This window comes from Mercenaria mercenaria, unplaced genomic scaffold (assembly GCF_021730395.1).
Source record: "Mercenaria mercenaria strain notata unplaced genomic scaffold, MADL_Memer_1 contig_1730, whole genome shotgun sequence".
NCBI lineage: Eukaryota > Metazoa > Mollusca > Bivalvia > Venerida > Veneridae > Mercenaria > Mercenaria mercenaria.
In genome coordinates this window covers 44,222-65,076 of record NW_026459731.1, presented here as the reverse complement: position 1 = coordinate 65,076, position 20,855 = coordinate 44,222, and the positions used below count along the sequence as shown (strand labels likewise).

The 20,855-nt window shown below is 35.1% G+C and overlaps 3 protein-coding genes across 3 annotated transcripts; all 3 read right to left on the bottom strand.

The window, feature by feature from the left end:
- Positions 1-1,038: 1,038 nt before the first annotated feature.
- LOC128551816 (receptor-type tyrosine-protein phosphatase epsilon-like) lies at positions 1,039-11,484 on the bottom strand (the record flags this gene model as incomplete). The annotated part of the gene is made up of 4 exons (XM_053532733.1): positions 11,245-11,484; positions 10,580-10,705; positions 5,569-5,717; positions 1,039-1,174 (listed from the first exon to the last, which is right to left on the bottom strand). Coding segments are annotated over exons 1-4 (471 nt in total), but the record flags the coding sequence as incomplete, so codon positions are not given.
- A 3,886-nt stretch (positions 11,485-15,370) lies between these two features.
- Positions 15,371-15,958, bottom strand: LOC128551815 (uncharacterized). Its single transcript, XM_053532732.1, has one exon. It carries the CDS (start codon positions 15,956-15,958, stop codon positions 15,371-15,373), a length of 588 nt encoding a protein of 195 aa, XP_053388707.1.
- A 4,453-nt stretch (positions 15,959-20,411) lies between these two features.
- LOC128551814 (uncharacterized) lies at positions 20,412-20,855 on the bottom strand. The gene has a single exon (XM_053532731.1). It carries the CDS (start codon positions 20,853-20,855, stop codon positions 20,412-20,414), a length of 444 nt encoding a protein of 147 aa, XP_053388706.1.

The following is a 20,855-nucleotide window of genomic DNA, read 5'->3' as shown; positions in this document are numbered from 1 at the left end:
AGCCTTTTAGAAATAGATGACGTTTCAAGAGCTTCCCTTTTCAAGCTCTTTTAGCCGCTTTTTGAATTTTCAAAAGCAAAAACACAAAATGAACATTCTTGCTTGGAATCCTTAAACGGAAAATGTTTTTTCATAAATGTTCAAAAGTTGAGACGTCTTTTTTTTTGTAACTTTTAGCCAAAATATTTTGTGTGAAATTATTTTGAAAGTCTCAAAGTTTCCACCAAATGATACGAATTAGATGAATACGCTCCATTGTGCAAGGTTTTTTATATGGATCGATTTGTTCTAAAGGAGTTCGGAAGAGAGTTTACCAGGTCATATTTCTGTTGATTTATTTTGTAATCTGTCCAGCACTTTTCCGCAAGAAGATTCCCAAGGTTCACTACAAGCACAAACTAAAGAGTTTCTTGATCGGAAACTGTTTTCATGTTCTGGCCGATGTGACTTTTACCTTTCTACATGTGACTTAAAATCAATAGGATTCTTTTGCTCTGCATGCCCAATCACCCTTTGAAGTTTCAACATTCTTGGTCAAGTGTGGTTCTCAGCATATTAATCGGAAACGATTTTCCCTGTTTTGGCCATTATAGTTTTGATCTTTGATGGAGTGACCAAAAAAACTATAGGGTTCATCTACTCTATAAGCCTTTAAGTTACCACCCTATGCAGTTTGTAGGTTCTAGATCAAATGGTTCTTCAGTCATTAATAAAAAGTCAAGTTTGACGAACGGGCGGACGCTCTTACAAATGGACTTTTACTGGGTATCTGTTTTGTTAAAAGTACCCAACCAGCGACAGTAAATACCCAATTAACAATACGGAATAGAACTGACCGTTTTTTATTTTTTTGCCATCGGTTAACAATGAATGATATTTCATTTGCTCAGACTGACAGGCGGATGGACAGGATGAAAACAATATATCTCCCTCATGGTGATAGACATAATAAACAAAGTATAAGCGTAGGCTTGTCTACATGCAATATTGTTTTTTTTTAAGTGATTACATGTCTCAATATCATAATAAATAACTCACCTGTGTTTGAACCATTTTAACTCTTTGTGCCCTCATTTTCTTCACGCATTCAAATACATTAATGTAGCCTTCACATTGTCCCTCTTCTATCAGTCTGTCAAGTGCTATTAAAGTTCCTGTGCGACCGATACCAGCACTGAAAATAGAAAAAAAAACATTTACTTTCCCAATTTTTCTGTAAGTCTATGCAATGTATGGTCACATATTTATGTACTAAATGGCCAGAGCGGCTAAAGTTCACAGCTTTCTTTGTATAGTTAGTTGATGGTCGCAAAGGAAAATATCAGTGAAATTATTTTGAAATAGGCTAACGTTTTACTGCAGATGTACTTTAATTAACACAAAATTTGTCCTTTGGTGGCATGGTTTTCATAAGCAGGAACAATGTTAACAAACTTGGTACCATATTTTCTGAACAATACGCCGCGGTCATTACGTAAAAAAGAAACATTTTCAGGGATGAGCCCTATACGTCGTGTGGCCTATACGTCATTTCATTTTTTTCTTAATGGATCTCTTATGTGGCCTATACAACAGTTTTAATTTTTCACTTGCATTTTAAAAGCTGTTAAATTCAACTTACGAATTTATAGCTTCCATCTCTTCTGGACATCGTTTTGAGTGTATCATGAAATCTAAACAACCGTAATAGTGGCAATACAAAAATAAGTACAAAACATTGATGAGCTAGCATATGCATTTTTACAAGTGTAACAGTTTTATTTAAGAATGTTTCTTTGTTTTTATTAATTTGTACATGTATTACACTGTTACGATTTTAACATATACGCTTCGCCCATGCACTACAGTAGCGGTTCATTTACGGTCTTAATATTTTGCTTTTTTCAACGGCCTATAAATCTCAAAAGTTATAAGCATCTTGGTAAAATCTCCACGATTTCGGCGTGCATTTGACAACAAACTACAAACTTTGAAATTAGCCCAGTTCTCTATTGTTCTGTAGACAAAGGATGAATAGACACAAACAGACGGTATTGCGTAATGTGTTATCTGATTACCTTGTTTGTAAAACAATTGTTGCACAGAAGTTTTAAATAAACAATTGGTTTTCATTCTTATAATACTTACAATTGAAACTCGTTAAATTTAAACAGTGTTTACCTGTTCATACCTCAAAGTAGCGACCAGCAGACCAAATTCCATTCTTTTCAGCGTATACAACTACTTTCAGCTTAACCGACTATCTGTTTTCCAGTAAATACAACCGACTTCAATGACTATTTTGGCCGAGGCCAAAATACCTGAGCGATCTATGCCTTAAATCTTATTTCTGATATAGTTACAAAATACGGCTGCGGCCAATACGGTGCAGCGGTCTATTGTCCGGAAAAGTCGGTACATGGTCACGGAAGGAACTTTATTTTCACACTGGACCAGCGGTTTTTAGAGAGAAGTATTTTAAGGCTTCTCCTATATGCATATACGGAAAAAGTGACCAAGCTCTTTAGTGACAATATTTTTGACAATTTAAATCAATTTGAACACTCTTCATAGAATGATGAAAATCAAAATATATAAAATTTCTTTCACCGCTCGGTATCAATTCGTTTTTTTTTTGTTTGTTCGTTTTGTTTTTTTATGGGATTTAACGTCGCACCGACACATGATAGGTCATATGGCAACTTTCCAGCTTTAATGGTGGAGGAAGACCCCAGCTGCCCCTCCGTGCATTATTTCATCACTGGCGGGCACCTGGGTAGAACCACCGACCTTCCGTAAGCCAGCTGGATGACTTCCTTACATGAAGAATTCAACGCCCCGTGTGAGGCTCGAACCCACATCGATGAGGGGCTCAATTCGTTTTTACAAAATGGTATAACCTCAAAGTTTGTACTATAGCTATGTAATTAAAACCTACCCGCCACCTGTCGGCCATGTAACATAGCGCAACATTGCCAAACGATACGAAAATTTGCGTTGAAAAACATAATTCAAAGTACTGGAGGATCGATTGTCTCTGAACAACACAGGTTGTATACACTATGTGTAAATGTTAGGGGAACCTTTTCAAGTGTACATATGTACACAAAATTTTACATTTAACCATATATGTGAACTTTACTTTTGACGTAGGAACTGATGTGCTTGCGTTTTGCATTCAGTAATCATATTTAACCATCCTATGAACTATCACAGCAGTACCTTGAATGGTAATCGAGAAGTAGACTTTTATAACACTACAAATACATTAAATCTATGTACAGCTTTTGACTTTCTTATTTTGGGGGGAGGGGGTGGGGATTTCATTATAATTTTTACATTTCCTTTTTAGTAACTTTTTTTCTGCAGAGCAGGTCTGTTTTTGTCCAGTCTACAATATTTTTATACCCAGTAGTAAAAAACTCTCCACTAGGACTTGAACCCAAACCTCTTCCTACATAGTGTAAGAAGCATTCTTACATTGAAATATGAAGAGGATTTAGCAAACTGTTGTAAAACTTGATAATACAATATCAGAAGATTTCAAAACAAATGTATACAGATTATAATGACAGTCAAAATGTTATACCTACATGTATTTTCCTACATCTATTTCATTTCAAGAAACTGAGACTCATTAAATGAATCCAAAATTAAATTCTTCAACCAAATGCAGGTATAAGAAATAACCTATACCATCTGAAAATTCAAAGGTGAACATTCATGCCAAGTTACATCAAAATCCAACCATGCATTAAGAAGAAATGTTCCGGACAAGCTTCAATCTGACATTTGACCCCAACTGTTACCTTGACCTTTGAGAAAGGAACAAGGAGTTGTATGCATGGCACATCTTCTCCCTTAAGTAAACATTCATGCTAAATGAACCGTGCCATGGGAAAACTAACATAGTGGGTTTGCGACCAGCATGTATCCAGACCAACCTGCACATCCGCGCAGTCTGGTCAGGATCCATGCTGTTCGCTAATGGTTTCTATAATTGCAGTGGGCACTGAAAGCGAACAGCATGGATACAGACCATACTGCCTGGATGCGCAGGCTGGTCTGGATCCATGCTGGTTGCAAACACACTATGTTGATTTTCTTGTGGCACGGCTCAAATATGAACAAGATTGGGTTATGCATATCAAGATTGTGGTCCGGACAAAATTTGATGGACGCACAGATGGACAGATGCACACACATACACCGACCTGCCAAAATGATAACTAAGTCGACCTCATCGCAAGCAAGCTCGGCAGAAACTCATTTCTGTTGTTCAGAGGCTAAGTGTTTATATATATGCTTAATCTGGAATTAACAGCCACCAGGATATCTTCGAAAAAACAGAATATTGGCAATCTTCACTACCATTTCTAAGTGACTTAGAAATTTCTGTTTTAGCTTGGACAGTAGTTTAGGGAGCAATGAGCGATAAATGATGTAGTTTTGCATTATTTTTAATTTTATTATGTACAAAAAGGATGATTAAATAAAATGTCAAATTGGACTTTTCCAATTTCCAAACGGATATATGGCGACCGATTGGAATTTTTGGAAATCCAATCGGACATTTTTCAAATATTTTGGACCTCAAATGACAAAGTTTCTAACTTTTCCTGGAGATCAACTAGATAAATATTCTGTGCAAGTTTGTATCAAAGCAAAAATTTTAATCATAAATGAAAGAGCTTTCGCCGCATTCAGGGGCAGTAACACTAGAAGCCATTACCGAAGCTAACTTGATTTTGAAAGAAGATATTGTAAAAGTTTATACCAAATGAAGCGATTAGTGTCTATATGGCTGCAAATGCAAGAAAAGCTAATTTTGGCCATTGACCCAATAATGGGAAATGGTCAGTTTTCGAAAGGAACTGAGATATTGTGCCAATAAAAATTGTGTGCAAGTTTGATTACAATCAATTAAATCAATTGCAAAATGTGGTCTCTATCGTGTTTACAATCTGAAAATAGCATATTTAAGCTTTTAAAAAGGGCAATAATTCTTGAATCAAATGATAGGATCTGGCCAGTTATCGAAAGAAACCGAGATATTTTACCGATAAAATGTGTCTGCAATTTTTATTTAAATCAATTGCAAATTGTGGTCTCTATCGTGTTCACATACCAAAAATAGCAAATTTTGGCCTTTTAAGGAGCCATAACTCAAGAACACATGATAGGAACCAATATTTTATGCCAATGCAAGTTGTGTACAAGTTTCATTCAAATTGATTGCAAAATGTGGTCTCTATTATGTTCACAAGAAATAGTTGGCAGGCAACGACGGACGGCGGACGAAAGAAAATAAAGGCGTCGTCTTGGAACAGTCTGTATAAAAGGAAACCTAGATGTAAAACGCGTTAAGGTTCGATAAAAAATCATTTTTGAAACCGCGGTCACAGACCTCAGAATGTAAAATCTAACTTCATTAATTGAAAACTTTGAATAAAGTGAAATATAACATTAAATGAATCAAACACATTTTTAGTCTATTTTCATATCGTTCTGCGTTTTGCTATACCGAAAAAAAAACCCGTTTCACTCGTTGTTTAATTTACATAAATGGGAACAGATAATAAATTTTACCTGCAGTGTATTACGATGGGACCTTTAGCAGAAGTTGGTGTTGCTCTCAGTCTCTGTCTGAATTCAAGTAAACTTGTAGCATCTTCTGGTACCTTCTTGTCAGGCCATGCAGTGTAGTGAAGATGTGTTAATAGGCGACGTTCTTCGTTCTGAGAAAAACATCAATGGAGCAATAATGTACTGTTAACTTAAGAAATACCCATTCAGATAGATCATTGATTTATAATAATAGAAACAAGTGATGGAAGTATTGTCATGCAATCCAAATTCCCCTACTGGAAGGTACCTAACTGTCTCTACTGCAGTAAGACATAATAAACTTATATCTATGAATGATGTACACTCAACGAACTTTCTAGTTGGTCACCTATATTTTATTGAAATATCTCAACAATAAAAAGAAACAGTTCAACAGAGAAAATATTATTTCCAACAACAATGTATTGGTTAACGTTCACCAACATTTCAGTTCATTCTCACAAATGTTTAAAATTGACACCAGTTTTATCTAACCAACCCTTCATTTCAAAAGTCACAAAAGATCAATATCCTGTATGACCGCCTTGCGCTGTAATCACTGCCCGACATCGGGAACGCATGGAGATAATGCAGCGTTGAATTTTCCTTTGGGGGATCCCATTCCATGACTGTACGATTAAAGCACCAAGATCAAGTAGGTTAAGGGACTCAGGGAGCTTGCTTACTTTACGTTTTAAAAAGGTCCCAAAATTGCTCAACTGGATTAAGATTTGGGCTTTTTGAGGGCCGTGGCAACACACGAATGTTGTTGTTTTGGAGCATCTGCTGCGTTGTCCTTGCTATGCGACAAGTTGCATTGTCCTGCACCAAGCTCATGCCACGGTTGGCTCTTACATGGAGAATAAATACAGGGGCGATAATCTAGTCCTAGTAGCGCCTGGAATTAAGGCTTCCATGCACAATAACCATATCGGTTTCGGTGTGCATCGAAATGCCAGCGCAAACCATAACTGATCCTCCGCCATAACGCTCTGCTTCAAGCATACAATTAGCCGCATTTCTCTCATCCCGACGACGGTAAACACGGGTACAGTCGTCAGTACCACGTAAACACACACGAGTTTCATCAACAAGCAAAACATAAGCCCAGTCGGCCCTAGTAAGTCTTGAATGTTGCCTTGCCCAACGCAAATGGGCCTGGCGGTGTCTTACAGTTAGTGTAACACTCTTTCTGGGTCGTCTGGAACGCAATCCAACTTCGCGTATGCGGTTTCGGATTGTCTGGGGACTAACAGTAACACCCTGTCGTCCGAGTGTTCGTCTGGCTGTCGTTGTTGCGGGGACAAATCGATTACGTAGATGCGACACAATTATATACCTGTCCTGTCGCATCGTAGTTACATGTCGTTTAGGTTGTCGATGAAGGTCAGCTACACTTCCAGTTTGCCCGCCCGCTTAGCTCAGGAGGTAAGAGCGTTGGTCTACGGATCGCGGGGTCGTGAGTTCGATCCTCGGGCGGGGCGTATGTTCTCCATGACTATTTGGTAAACGACACTGTATGTGAAATCATTAGTCCTCCACCTCTGATTCATGTGCGGAAGTTGGCAGTTACTTGCGGAGAACAGGTTTGTACTGGTACAGAATCCAGGAACACTGGTTAATGTTAACTGCCCGCTGTTACATGACTGAAATACTGTTGAAAAACGGCGTTAAACCCAAAACAGAAAAACAAACAAAAACCATTTCCGGTTTGATTAAACGGTTGCCAGAGGCGCTGTATAGTGTATTAAATGCATTTGCGGCCTGAAATAAATGTATAGATGTTATTTAGAAAATAAAACAATGAAGCGAATGGTAAGTTTATAACATTTGAACAGAAATTATTGATCAGATTACATAACCTCCGAGGTTATGTAATCTGATCAATAATTTCTTGTATGACTGCCTTGTGCTGATCAATATCTTGTATGACGGCCTTGTGCTGCAATCACTGCCCGACATCGGGACCGCATGGAGGTAATGTAGCGTTGAATTTTCCTTTGGGGGATTCCTACCTGCCTTACTGAAGTGCTTGCCTCTGGCATTCCAACTGCTCGCTCTTCTATAGTCATTTTTGCCATACTTTTATGCTTTTTGGCTTTCAATATTGCACCACATTACACATATACACCCGTGTATCGCAAAAAGCTCCAGCACGAGTTTTAGTGGGGATGGTTTTATTGGCGACATGCTATGTTAACTATGAGGAATGATAGGTGGTAAAATAAGAAATAACTGTACATAATTTCATAAATGTTATCCTTTCACGTTTTCTAATTGTTAAAACTATTTGGGTCACCAATCAGAAATTTTGTTAAGTGTATAAACAATATGTTATAACAAAACAGTTTAACTCATTAATACCTACAGCCATATCGCCGCTTAATTACTGATATCAATTTTCCGATACATTCCTGAGCCACTTATCAATTTATCTGCTTTGTATGCCTGTCGATTTTCACTGATAATCGATAATCGATAAGATCTAGGCATCCTTTGATCAAAATTAGGGACAAACATCTGTTTATAAAAGATGAATAAAACTGAAATTTTCACAACTTATACTACAATTGATGATCTAATCAATAATGTAAAATTTACTATTATTTTGATTTGCAAAATTGTTTTACAGTCCAACTGAAGTAACATGAATATGGAAAACTGCAATATTCAAGAAAAATTGGATATAGAAAAACAGCCATTATTTGATTATTTTATATTTATTCAAATATCATCTATTGCTAAACTTTAAAGCAAATGACATTATGAAAGAACTAAATTATACTTTATTTAATAAAATTAAAAATACTGAATAAAAAAGAAAGATTCTGCGGTATAATAGAATGAGAAGATAGAACAGGCAATACCTACAAATAACTTTCTAATTCCGATTTTTAATGATGAGTATATTAAAAAAAAGACATGCTAAAATAATAAATATTTTGATTGGCTCGATCGCTTCCGAGTTTTATAAATCTTTAGAGTAAAATATTTTCATTGGTTGACTTTGACAGCAGTCCAGTCGTTGGTACTCTTACAAACGTAAAATCACGTCACGCGGCATACAGTACTATCAGGCGGATAGCGCATTTATGCGACCCTCGGCATACACGCCTGTTATCTTTTGACGGATAAATACGACATGCGATACTCGATAAGAGTTAAAATGAACGCATAAATGCGATCTGCGTCCTTAATGAGTTAATTAAAATTTGCATATATATAAAACCTACAGTTATTTTCACAAGGATTTTTTTACGTCTGATTATAAAAAGCGTTATTGTATAAGCTATCTACAGAAACAACAAAGGAAAATTAATCCTAAGAAAGAAAAATACATATAAAATAAGTCCAGGACACCACCATAAACTCTTTACCAAATAGAGATAGATTACAAAACCCCCAAAAAATTGGATGTAACATGCATATCGTACCACAAACAATTGGTCTCGATTTTTCGCTACGGCTAGTAATAAAACTGTAACGATATAATCCGTTATCGTTACAAAAAAGGTGAGGGTGCTTCATGGTGGTGAACATTTGTACGTCGTTACATCAAAATCCCTCCATGCATGAAGAAGAAAAACTCCAAACAAAGTAATTAATGAACTTGACCGTTGATCTCTATGTGTGACCTTGACCTTTGAGCTAGGGTTCTTGGTGTTTGGCATGACTCATCATGGGTAATATTTATGCAAAGTAATAATGTAATACCTTGATGCATGACATTGTTCTGAACTGGACATGACAAAAAACCCTATTGACCTTTGACCTCCAGTTGTGACCTTGACCTTTGAGCACGACACGCCGTGTCTTTATGGGGAATATGTGTGCCAAGTATATTAAAATCCCTTTATAAATGACAGAGTTTTGGACCGGACAGGAAAAAGCCTTGTTAACCTTTGACCCCAAAATTTGATCTTGACTTTGAATGACTTTGAGTGAGGGGTCCAGGATTTGCTCCTGACACGTCATCTTATCATGGGGAATGTTTGTGCCAAGTGATATTAAAATCTCTTCCTAAATGACAGGTTTATGGACCGGACACGAAACAGATCCTTTTCATGCCATGTTAACATTTGACTGCCAAGTGTGATCTTGACCTTTGCGCTAGGGGTCTAAAATTTGTGCTTGACACATTGTCTGATTATGAGGTACATTTGTGCCAAGTAATATATAAAATCCCTTCATGGAGGGCAGGGTTTTGGACCGGACAGGAAAAAAAGACCTGTTGACTTTTGACCTCCAATTGTGACCTTTACCTCTGAGCTAGTGGTCGGGTTTTGCACATATCACGTCGTCTCATCATAGGAAAAATGTTTGCCGAGTAATACTGAAATCCCTTCATGTTGAAAAGATATAATGTTACTTACATACCATAAGTTACCGATTTTGTTGTAATTTTTGAACCGGAATGAATCCTAAATGCCACGTGAAAATACTTTGAAAACTTCGTGATTTGATGTCGGTATCTATTCTTCAATTTAATAAGGAAACCACGTGAATATATGGAAAAAAGGCCAAACCTCTGGTGATGTATGACAAAATTGAGAACTTTTGAATAAATTAATAGATAGTCACCAGATGATTGTTTGAATGAATCATATTTCATTTTGCCTGCTGTTTCTGGCGAGAAGTCTTATTTAAGGTTTATTACATAAAATTATGGAAACGTAATAGCGCCATATCGCGTTCTTGTTTCTTTTCTTTTTACAAACGGAAATGATTACGCCTTCCAGTGACTATGTTTCTGACAAATTTGAATATTTGAACAAACCTAGGCAAATGTCATACAAGGAACTTTTGAATTGAAATATTTAAAAAGCAGACAAAAGGATAACGAGACGATGCCGTTAGAAACCTTGCTATTTATTGGTCTTGCAGACGTTCTGTGAAACCGATCATAGCGATTTTGAAGAAAACAAACAAAAACAAATCATCGATTTTGGATAGTTTCTTTTGAGATTAAACTACATAAACTATAAAGCCTTACGTTTGATATAGTGAATGTTCTTATATTATACTCTGCAAAGAATTCGGCTCTTTGGAGGGAAACACATACATCCTCATACCATATATTTCCTCCTTTCTCAGGCCAATATTGTTGACATTTCATACCCTGAAAAACAACAAAACACAGGTACTTCTATAATCAATTTATTTAGATGAATATTTTATACAGCAGTAATTCACAAATTGGTTGCACAGTTATCTACTTATTCGAATGCATACTCTCTGATTTACTCATTACAAACATCAGTCAATCTGTTTCAGTTGCAGTTTTCAGAATCAAGATATGGACGAAAAGTTACGGCAGAATGTATGTATATTTGTTTCAAACAAATATCTGTTTTATGTGTCTAAGCATTGTAAACTGGATATTCTTGAGACAATAAAACATATATATGTAATGTATTGGCACCAGTAAAGTTCCTGTATTAATTATAGTGGAATGACATGGTAACTGTGTTCTCAACAGTTGTTCATTCCTTCAGTCGTATCTTTCTTTTCCAAAATTATTTGAGTAAATTTAGAGAGGTAGTACTTGTTTTGTGCCTTTTACGGTCAAATGCATTTCAAACCTTTTTTTATCAATATTTGTCATTTTTACATAAGTTATTAAGATATTTTAGTTGTTTAAAGCAAACACTGTCTTACTGATGGTTCCTCAAGGTTTGTAAGCATAACAATAATATCCGACTTTTCATGCCAAACCATTTGCCAGAATGTTGTGAAGCGATTGGTAGTTTTTTCGGTTGGGCCTGAAACAAAGCAACGCAATTTATCTTAGTAATATTTGTGTTTAGTACATAATAAATTATAAGTCGTTTTTTATCATTTTGAAGCATAATGACAAAGAAGTGTTACTTCCTACCAGCTAGTGTTTAATTATACAGGCAGGTACAGTGTTTGTTTGCGTGTGTGGTGACCGGGTAAGAGGAAAAAACTTTAATATCTTGTTGAGAATAAACATTAATGGAAGATACTAAGATAAAAGAAATGAGAAACAAAAGTCTTTGTTTGCATGGTGAGGATGTTAGGGGTGACTGGTTCGAGGAGCGAGGGGGAGAATACAATTAATGTTGCATATTGATAAAGACTCACGGAAGAAATAAGAATTAATAATAGAAAGAAAGACAAGAGGACCATCATGGTCCTGAATCGCTCACCTGTCCACACGTAACCCAGTTCATTGTGGCTTAGTTTCATTGAAAACCACCAAGTAGTTTCAGAGCAGATGCCATAACAAAAATTGTTAACAGACTGAAGGACAGACCATGGACAAAAGGCAATTTGACTAGTTCACCATCTATAGATGGCTGGCTAATAAAGAGTAACCTCTCGTGTAATTTTGTTGAACTTAAATTCACACTACTAACGGCTAGGCCTTTTTTCAACCGGCCATTGTAATTTCAACAATATCTGTACAAGGTTCATGTAAATATGACAGTGTCAGTATTACTTTTGCTTTGTCAATTGCCAATATCAGTCCTAGGAAAAAACAAGAAGAGAAATTGTTACAGTTCATAAATATATTTGTATTTAACTAGCATCAAATTGCTGACATAAATCTTGTGAATAATGATATCCACAGAAATTATACATTATAACATACTATAATATTCGTAATACAAGCTGGCATTTTTTACACTTGGCTGTGTTAAAACAATAGATACTCTGCCCACAGTATGTGATATTAAACATGCTAGATTGTTTGATAGACATTACAATATAAGCCTTGTGTATCAAATGCAAATTACAATTTTTCATGTAGACAGCATATGATATGTTTCTGATTTAAAAAGTAACTGATATCTTTTTAGTTGTAGAGAGCTGTTAGTACTGGGTATTTTGCATTGTGATCTTAGTATTTGGTCAAATAGAAGGATCACAGGCATATCTCCACATCCCTGAAAGATCCATACTATAGACAGAGAAATTCCCACTGATACGCCCGCATGTTTTAGATCTCGCTTCATAGAAGCGTTTGTTTATATAAATAAATTCAACTTTATACGGCATATAGTGCCCTCAGTACAGTAATAACTAAACAGCCATATACAAAACTATCTCACAACATCCAACTTACATTCAAAACAGTTCCTCTTCAAAAACAATTATATCATATGCTGTCATTTTCTTCAAAAGCTAATTCTTGACAATAATACATGTACTGATAACAATCGAACATGTTTCATATTTGCAGATACAGGGTTTTGAAAGCTAGGTCAAAGATGAAGATTTTTATTTCTATCCATGTTATATTGTCCATAATTATTCAACACAATAAAAATGTTGTTGCAGTTTGAACGTACGTTATCGCATCGTCGATATTTTTAATCACATGTAGCCAAAATTAAAGTGAGGTAAAACGAGGTAATTTAGCATTATTTAACTTTTGACTGGCAAAAACATTGTGTTGTAAATGTTAAATGCCAAATACAAGGACAATATGTTGATAAAACACAAAATTGAAAACAGTATCAAACAGAAACAGATATAACCACAAGCAAAACTTTAACATGAAAAAGCTGCAATGTGATTTGTGTAGATAGTAACAACATTGCCAAGCACATACATATACATTAATTACATAGTATAATTCTTTTAACAATCCTATTAAATTCAAATCATTTACTTACGTATAAGTTTGGAGACACTAGGTCGATTGTTTTTCATTCTATAAGCAATGTAATATTTGTCTTATTTACATGTATTGGTGACCTTAACCATTGACTGAGAGACAACAGTAACTGTAAAAAGTTTTTGTAAGACACAAATAGCAATTGTTTCTCATACAATAAAATGAAAATACCTTTACAATACACACTGCATGTTGCGTACAATTATTCAAAAATGACTGGTCTATTTGATTATAGCAATTGTTAAGACCTTTGAAACATAGAAAGTGTAACAACTAAATATTTGTTGCATACCGCAATTGACCAAGTTGATAAATGTAAAACATAATGATACATCAAGCTTGTTCATGCAATAAATAACTTAAACTATAAAAAGTGAATTGACCAATAAAAACTTTGCACATCTGTTAAAAAAAATTGATTTGTAAAATGGCAATTTTCCACTGACTGCTTAAACTGAGAAAAAATAAAAGAAAAGTCAATGATGAATATGTGTATATAGGAGATCAAAGAGGGATTTGGTGCCCACTATCGAATGATTTTTTTGAAAAGGTTTTCATGTAATATTTCTATCTACATGCACACATCTGGAGGTCAGGTCAGGTCAGGAATTTTGTTCTAATCCCTATGACATTTACCTTATGACCCCAAAGGTAATGCACATTATCTTCAAAAAGATCACTGAATCTCTACAGTCTCATGTACTCTATGAAAAGAGACTTCAGTTACAGAGAGGATACCAATTCCAATATTTGGCTCCTATGAACTTGACCCCAAGCCCATATACCTTTGACATAAAAAGATCAATAAACCTACAATAAAACCACAGACACATAACATCAAATATGGGCTAAAAGTGCAACTGTGTGTGTTGAAGAAAGAAACCTAAAGAAAAAAAATATATTATGAAAAAATCTGTAGTTAGTGACAAGTGAAATAAAGAATATTTGAATTATCGATGTGAAGATGACTGTGACCTTGACCTTTGACATAATGACCTCATTCTCACTTAGAACCGACTCAAGCGTATTTAGGATCATTGTGGAAATGTTACATTGAAATCTGCCAAGTAGTTTCTGACTAGAGGCAATAACAGGAATTGTTAACAGACAGATTGATGGACCAAATAGGAAATGCAATTTGACAAACCCTCCATTCGAAAAGATGGTGAGCTAATAAGCCACTTCAAATGTTGGCTACAGTCCCTTGTTATATTTTTATGGTGCCCAACCACACTCAGCAAAAGCACCATACAGTACCAACTTCATATTTTTATGAAGCTGGCTCTGTAAGACAATCAAACGGGTGATATGTTCAAGAAACACACTAAGGAAGCAACTCAAATCAATACTAATTTACACTGTTAACTATTTCTTATACAAATAAATTATCTTATGGTCAGACCAATAGGTTTCCACTGTTCCAACTGTAGCATCGAGGTTTGAAAAAATCAGATCTAAAGTTGTCAGATAATCAGTTGTTGGTTCATTTACTAGTTGTTCTCACGCCAGCCTTTCTGATAAGTACTGTAGAACAGATCTAGATTTTACTGTTACATCAATATTAAAATCACCTCAAATAACAATAGGGGTTGACAGACTTACTCTTTGTAACAGTTCATCTCTCAAGAATGTGCGAAAGTTACTGTCAGGCATATTTGGAGATTTATATAACACAACAATCTACACTTCCTGATTACGCTTTACAATCTTCACAATTGTGAATTCAAAATTTTCTGAATTAAACGAGCAATATGAAGATATATTCAGTTCATTTCTGACATATACAGCTATTCCATGTGAAGGTCTTTGAGTTGGTGACTGTGATGACTGATCATTTCGTATCAGGTGAAAGCCATCTATATCATACTCAGCATCATTATCAGAAAAGCACAACCATGTTTCAGCAAGACCAAACATAATTATGTGATGACATTAGACTGTGATCATATTTGACATCCTTAAAATGTTTATGTAGAGACCTGCAATTATTGAAAGCTACTTTTAATACTAAATCCACCGATTCTAAAGGAACATAGCACAACTCCAGTCTAGCACTATTTTGTAACCTGTCCATTTCTGTCTTTACTTTTTGATCAACTTGTAAAGCTTGTTCATTGAAATTCAGAATTTGTAGCTTATCTAACGATTTAACTCTACTGAATGCAACATAATGTAGGTGTGGAACTTTCCGTGTTTTCCGTTGAGACAGGTAATTACAGCACTTTCTAAAGTAGTACCTTGTGCTCTATGAACAGAACGCCCAGCAGACGGTTGCAAAGGAAACTGAATCCTTTCAAATGTCTTTTTATTATATGTTAAAGACCTTTCGATGTCAAATATCAGTGTCCAATTATGATTTATTTCTGTATGACAAAATCCTCGGTTTTTATATTTTATCCTCGTTTCATTTCCAACATTTGCCTCATCAAACTGCACCCATATTACACTTGGTCGATTTGTCTCTACTTGCTTGTATTCTAGATGTTTTACATTACAAGAAGCTCCATTAGCTAATCCATCTTCAGTGTCTACATTAACTGTTAGATCATAAATCATTCCAACTACAACAAGTAATTGACAATGTAAATTTGCTGTTTTGTTTGGATCTGTTGGCAATCTCTGTATGGCTTCTTTCTGTTTTTCGTTAGATAGTTTTGGAAAAACAACAGAATCATGACATGGTATTAAAACTTTGTCTGTGTTTAAACTATCAATAATTTTTTTCATTGAATATATGCATGTAATAATTTTCTGCAAACAAATGTGGTGAGTCCTTCTGGTAATTTTGTGCATCTGTGTTTATTTCACACTGTTTTAGAACAGTTTTGTCACCATCTGTCAAACAATTGCTTCTTAGTCTGTTTAAAAGTTCTGCAAATTTCAAATCATCCTTTTGTCTCATAATTTCTGTCAATTCATACAATTAAAAGTATTCTTTCCACAGGTTTATTGAGAAAACTGCTGCATCGTGAGTTAAATCATTAAATATCCAATCTCCATTCACAGGTTTTAACTGGAACAAGTCTCCAACAACAATTATACTTACACCACCAAATGGTGTTCTTGTTCCTTTCAATTCTTGCAGTCTCTGATTAATGAAGTTCAGCATTCCATTGCTTACCATTGATATTTCATCAATTATCACAACTGACAGGCTCTAATACTTTGATCTAAAAGTATTCAAAGCATCACATGTTAATGTTTGATTGATATTTCATCAATTATCACAACTGACAGGCTCTAATACTTTGATCTAAAAGTATTCAAAGCATCACATGTTAATGTTTGAAGGCTGATGAAATGGTTGAACCATTGATGTTAAATGCAGCTTTTCCAGTGTATGCACATAAAAGAACTCTTACGTCTTCAGGATTTTCACCTTCTTTAAGATTAAGTATCCTATATAAGGTCTGATATAATGCTTTAATAACTACACTTTTGCCAACACCTGCACCACCTGAGAGGAATGTATATAAAGGTGCATCTTTGGTTTTCACCCAATGGATCACATGATTGTAAAATTGTTTCTGCTTTATGTTTACTGATTGCAATAAAGATCTATAGTCTTCGTCAGAAAGAACATTTTCATTTGTAACTTTCTGTGGAGCACTGACAGAACATCCAATTTCAATGCCAATATCATATTCCCTGTGCTCAACTGCTCTATCAGGATTGAAATATATAAATGTTTCTGACTCCACGGTTTCTTCTTCAGCAGTTTCGGCTTCTACTTGCTGAGTTCCAGGAGCAATTTCATCAAATGCATCATACTCTGCTTCTGCCAAATCTCTAGCAATTTCTAATTATTCTGCATGGTGTTCATAATAAGAGCATTTCTGGTCAACTGTTTCTTTCAATGACTCATAGTGTTCTTTGTATGTATTGAAATTTACTGGCAGCAAATCAGTTATTTCATTTCTCCACGGATGAAATAACAGAAGTTTTTCTCTGTAATCGTTTTCTTCATCTGTTTTGCGATTGAATCTTACATATCTAATTACTTTTGAGTTTTGACGACGTCTGATTTTGATTCCACTTTTTAAAGTTATAACTGTTTCAGTTTCCTCTAATTCCTCATCATCTGTTATTTCCATATTATCTTCCTCATCATTTCTTTCATCAGAGTTTCCATTTCCATCTGGATAAATCACTTCAAACTGTGACACATAATCCGCTAAACAATAATGCTGCAATACTTTTGGCCTTTTTGAGTATCTTTTAATAACATTGTCTGACATTATATCTGTTGATTCAGCTGGCAAATTGTCAAGTAGGGACACAGGTTTCAATAACTGCACCCTTTCATTTGGAGTAGATGTATTAATAAACACGACATCTCTTGTACTTTTGGTTAAGGGCATTTGAAGGACCAAATAAACTGCTTCTTGAGCACTAACTTCAACGCTATTTGAAAACACATTTCCAATATATCTCACTTGTCTTTTGATATCCAAGTTCCCATTCCTTGCTTCTTTGGCAGCTGCATGTAACAAATTACTCATACCTCTTTGAGACTTACTAATATATGACACTATATATATTGCACAGGCATAAGGATCTAGCACAAACTGTATGTCTACATTTGCCCTCCAACCTTTCAACACATGTTCATTATATAAATTCACACGTATTTCACTTGGATTACGTTTCAAAAATACCTTCGGTGAATTCAATGAACTTCTGATACATTTGATGTAATCTTCCTCACTCATTTGTACAACAATTGTCAAAAAGTTGTCATATGACATACTGTATCCATTTTTCTCATCATTCATTTTTTTTCTGTAACTGTTGATATAATTTATGGTACTTGTCTCTGTCAGATTCAAGAGGGTTCAAAATCATAGTCCTGGGAAGAGATGGTAGTGGATAACCAAAGCAACAAATTCTATCTACTCTTTTTCTACAAGTTGTAGAATGTTTGTGAGTTTGAACTTCTACGAGAGAACAATCAGCTGGACTATTGATAGAACATGTCAAAAACTGACCCACATATGCGATAAAATAATTAATGGAATCCACATTGTATTTTGGTGCATTCTTTACCCATACAATCATGTGAATGTGTGGAGACCCACGCTGCTGAATATCAACTCTGTAAAAATAATCAGCAATTTCTCCAAGTGGTTTGTGCTCACGCTTAAGAACTGTATTTATAAACTCTTGTACTCTGTGGTCAAAATATCTAGAACAAGTGACTGGATCTGACTGAATAAGTTTAATCTTTTGTTCCTATGAAATTCTTTCAATTTCCTCATCAGAATAGTTGACCTTATCATTTAAAGTAGCTAACATTTTCAAAAGATCAATCCATCTAGTGTCAGCAGAAGACAATGACATGAACCATGTTGGCATACCTAACTGTCTTAGCATTGCATATACATCTTTCTTTCGAGATTCCAAATAAGCAGGTGAGTTTCTAAGTTGTTTAAATAGATAGTAACCTTCATCATTTCTGACAATATTATCAATGTACTCAGAGTTTACTACTTGAGCTGCTGTCATTTTACTTGTACCAGTTCTGCATCTTCTAACAGCAAGATTGGCTTTATCATTCAGCTGTTTCATTTGTATCTTTTTTAGTTTAAAGAATATATTTGGCACACAATTAGCAGCCCTTCTGTCTTGGCTTCTTAATTCCCATTTTGCAATGTCACTATAATTTACTGGCACAATTCTTTCTTCGTTTTCAAGACGCCTTTTACCACAAAATATGCTTGGGAAACAGAGATATTCTGAATCTGTGTCTTGAAATATGCTAAGTGGTTGTTGACCTTCCCCTGGTGCAAATGTAAATGTCATGTTTCGATTTTCCAGGTTGGCATCGTCTAGTAAAGTGTCAATATTTCCAACATTTTCCTGTGTGACTTCTTCTGCATCTGAATCATACAGCTCTTCACTATTACCTGTACTGTCTGAAGTTTGATATTTTGATTTTTCTTCACATATATAATAGTCAAGAATTTCACCAGAAACATTTTCAAAGTCCTCGACGTCAAAATTTGACGCATGATTTATTAATGTTTGAAAACAGGATCGCAATAAAGTGTTGTAATTTTGGTCATTTTTATACTCCTCCAGAAGGTTAGCCTGACAAGAGTCAAAGTCTTCATAACTGGTATTCTTTAAACTTTTCACTTGAGACTCCAAGAATTCATTCAATATTTCATTAGTGTTTGTTGTTACGCTTTCAATCAAATGCTCATTAATTTCAACATTAGCATTTTTATAAAGATCACTGTTTTTCATTAACCAATGTAAAGCAACAAGTACTTTGTGCGGTCTAACATTTTCAGAGAAAGCACATGACTTAAAAGACATTTTTTTCTTCAATTTTACTGGTACAGTAACATTTTCATCAAAAGGTCTTGGTAACGCATTTACAACAGGTTGAATATCAACAGGTACATTTACAACATTTCCTTTAATTGACAACTGGCGACCTCTTGGGAGTTCTCTTAATTGCATAAATGGTATACGTAAAGCAATTAAACGTTCTTCTAATGAGAAAAGTTCCAACTCCTTTGGCTTAATTGGCCACTTCATCCCATTTAAAACAGACAATTTCGGTACTTTACCACTGTTTATGCTAGATTTACATGTTCTACAAACACATTCCTTGTTATCGACTGATATCACCCCTGTTATATATTTTTCTTTCTCCTTGCAATTTAAATATTTTACTTCTTTTACACTGTGTTTGAACCATGTTTGATGACAGCAACTGCATATATATACAGGCCCAAGTGAGATTCTTTCTTGAAAACGATCAATACAAGTGTCAATATCTTGTCCGCACCGTCTTCTCTTTTTTGCAAGCATTCAGCTTCAGAGAATGAAGGATCTTTCCTCTTTAAAGCTTTCCTCTTACTATCCATAACCTTTTCAGCATCTTTACACCTTGCATCTAATCTCCATTGCTGTTTTGCAATTCTTTCTCTTTCCAAATTATATGGATTTGATCTTGATTTTCTCTTTGACTTATTTTGTATTTCAAGTTCTCTTTGTTTAATGTCATCACTTGTTCGTTTCTCTCTTCTTTGTTTTGCTTCCCAAAGCTTAAATTCTTTTACTAATCTCGCTCTTCTTTTCGACATCTTCTCATTTTCTTTCTCTTTCTCTCTGAATTCTTCAGACTGTCTGGCAGTATGCATTGATATAAGTGTGAATTCTTTATCTTTCATTTTATTTTCTCCAGACTGGCATTGCGCTTTGATTGAAGCGAGTGTTGCCTGTCTTTCTTCTGATATTCTTCAGACTGTCTGCTTTTGTGCTTTGATTGAAGCGAGTGCTGTCTATCTTTCTTCTGATATTCTTCAGACTGCCTACTATTGTGCATTGATTTAAGCGTGCGCTGTCTATCTTTCTTCTGATATTCTTCAGACTGTCTGCTTTTGTGCTTTGATTGAAGCGAGCGCTGTCTATCTTTCTTCTGATATTCTTCAGACTGTCTGCTATTGCGCATTGATTTAAGCGTGTGCTGTCTATCTTTTTTCTGATATTCTTCAGACTGTCTGGCATTGCGCTTTGATTGAAGAGTGTACTCTTTATCCTTATTTTTAAATTCATCATTTTGTCTTTTCTCCTGCATGTAAGTTCTCATGTAAATTTTTCTCGAATACAT

Coding starts and splice junctions, on each gene's coding strand:
- LOC128551814 (XM_053532731.1), bottom strand. CDS start 20,855: ATGTATTCGAGAAAAATTTACATGAGAACTTACATGCAGGAGAAAAGA.
- LOC128551815 (XM_053532732.1), bottom strand. CDS start 15,958: ATGAAAAAAATTATTGATAGTTTAAACACAGACAAAGTTTTAATACCA.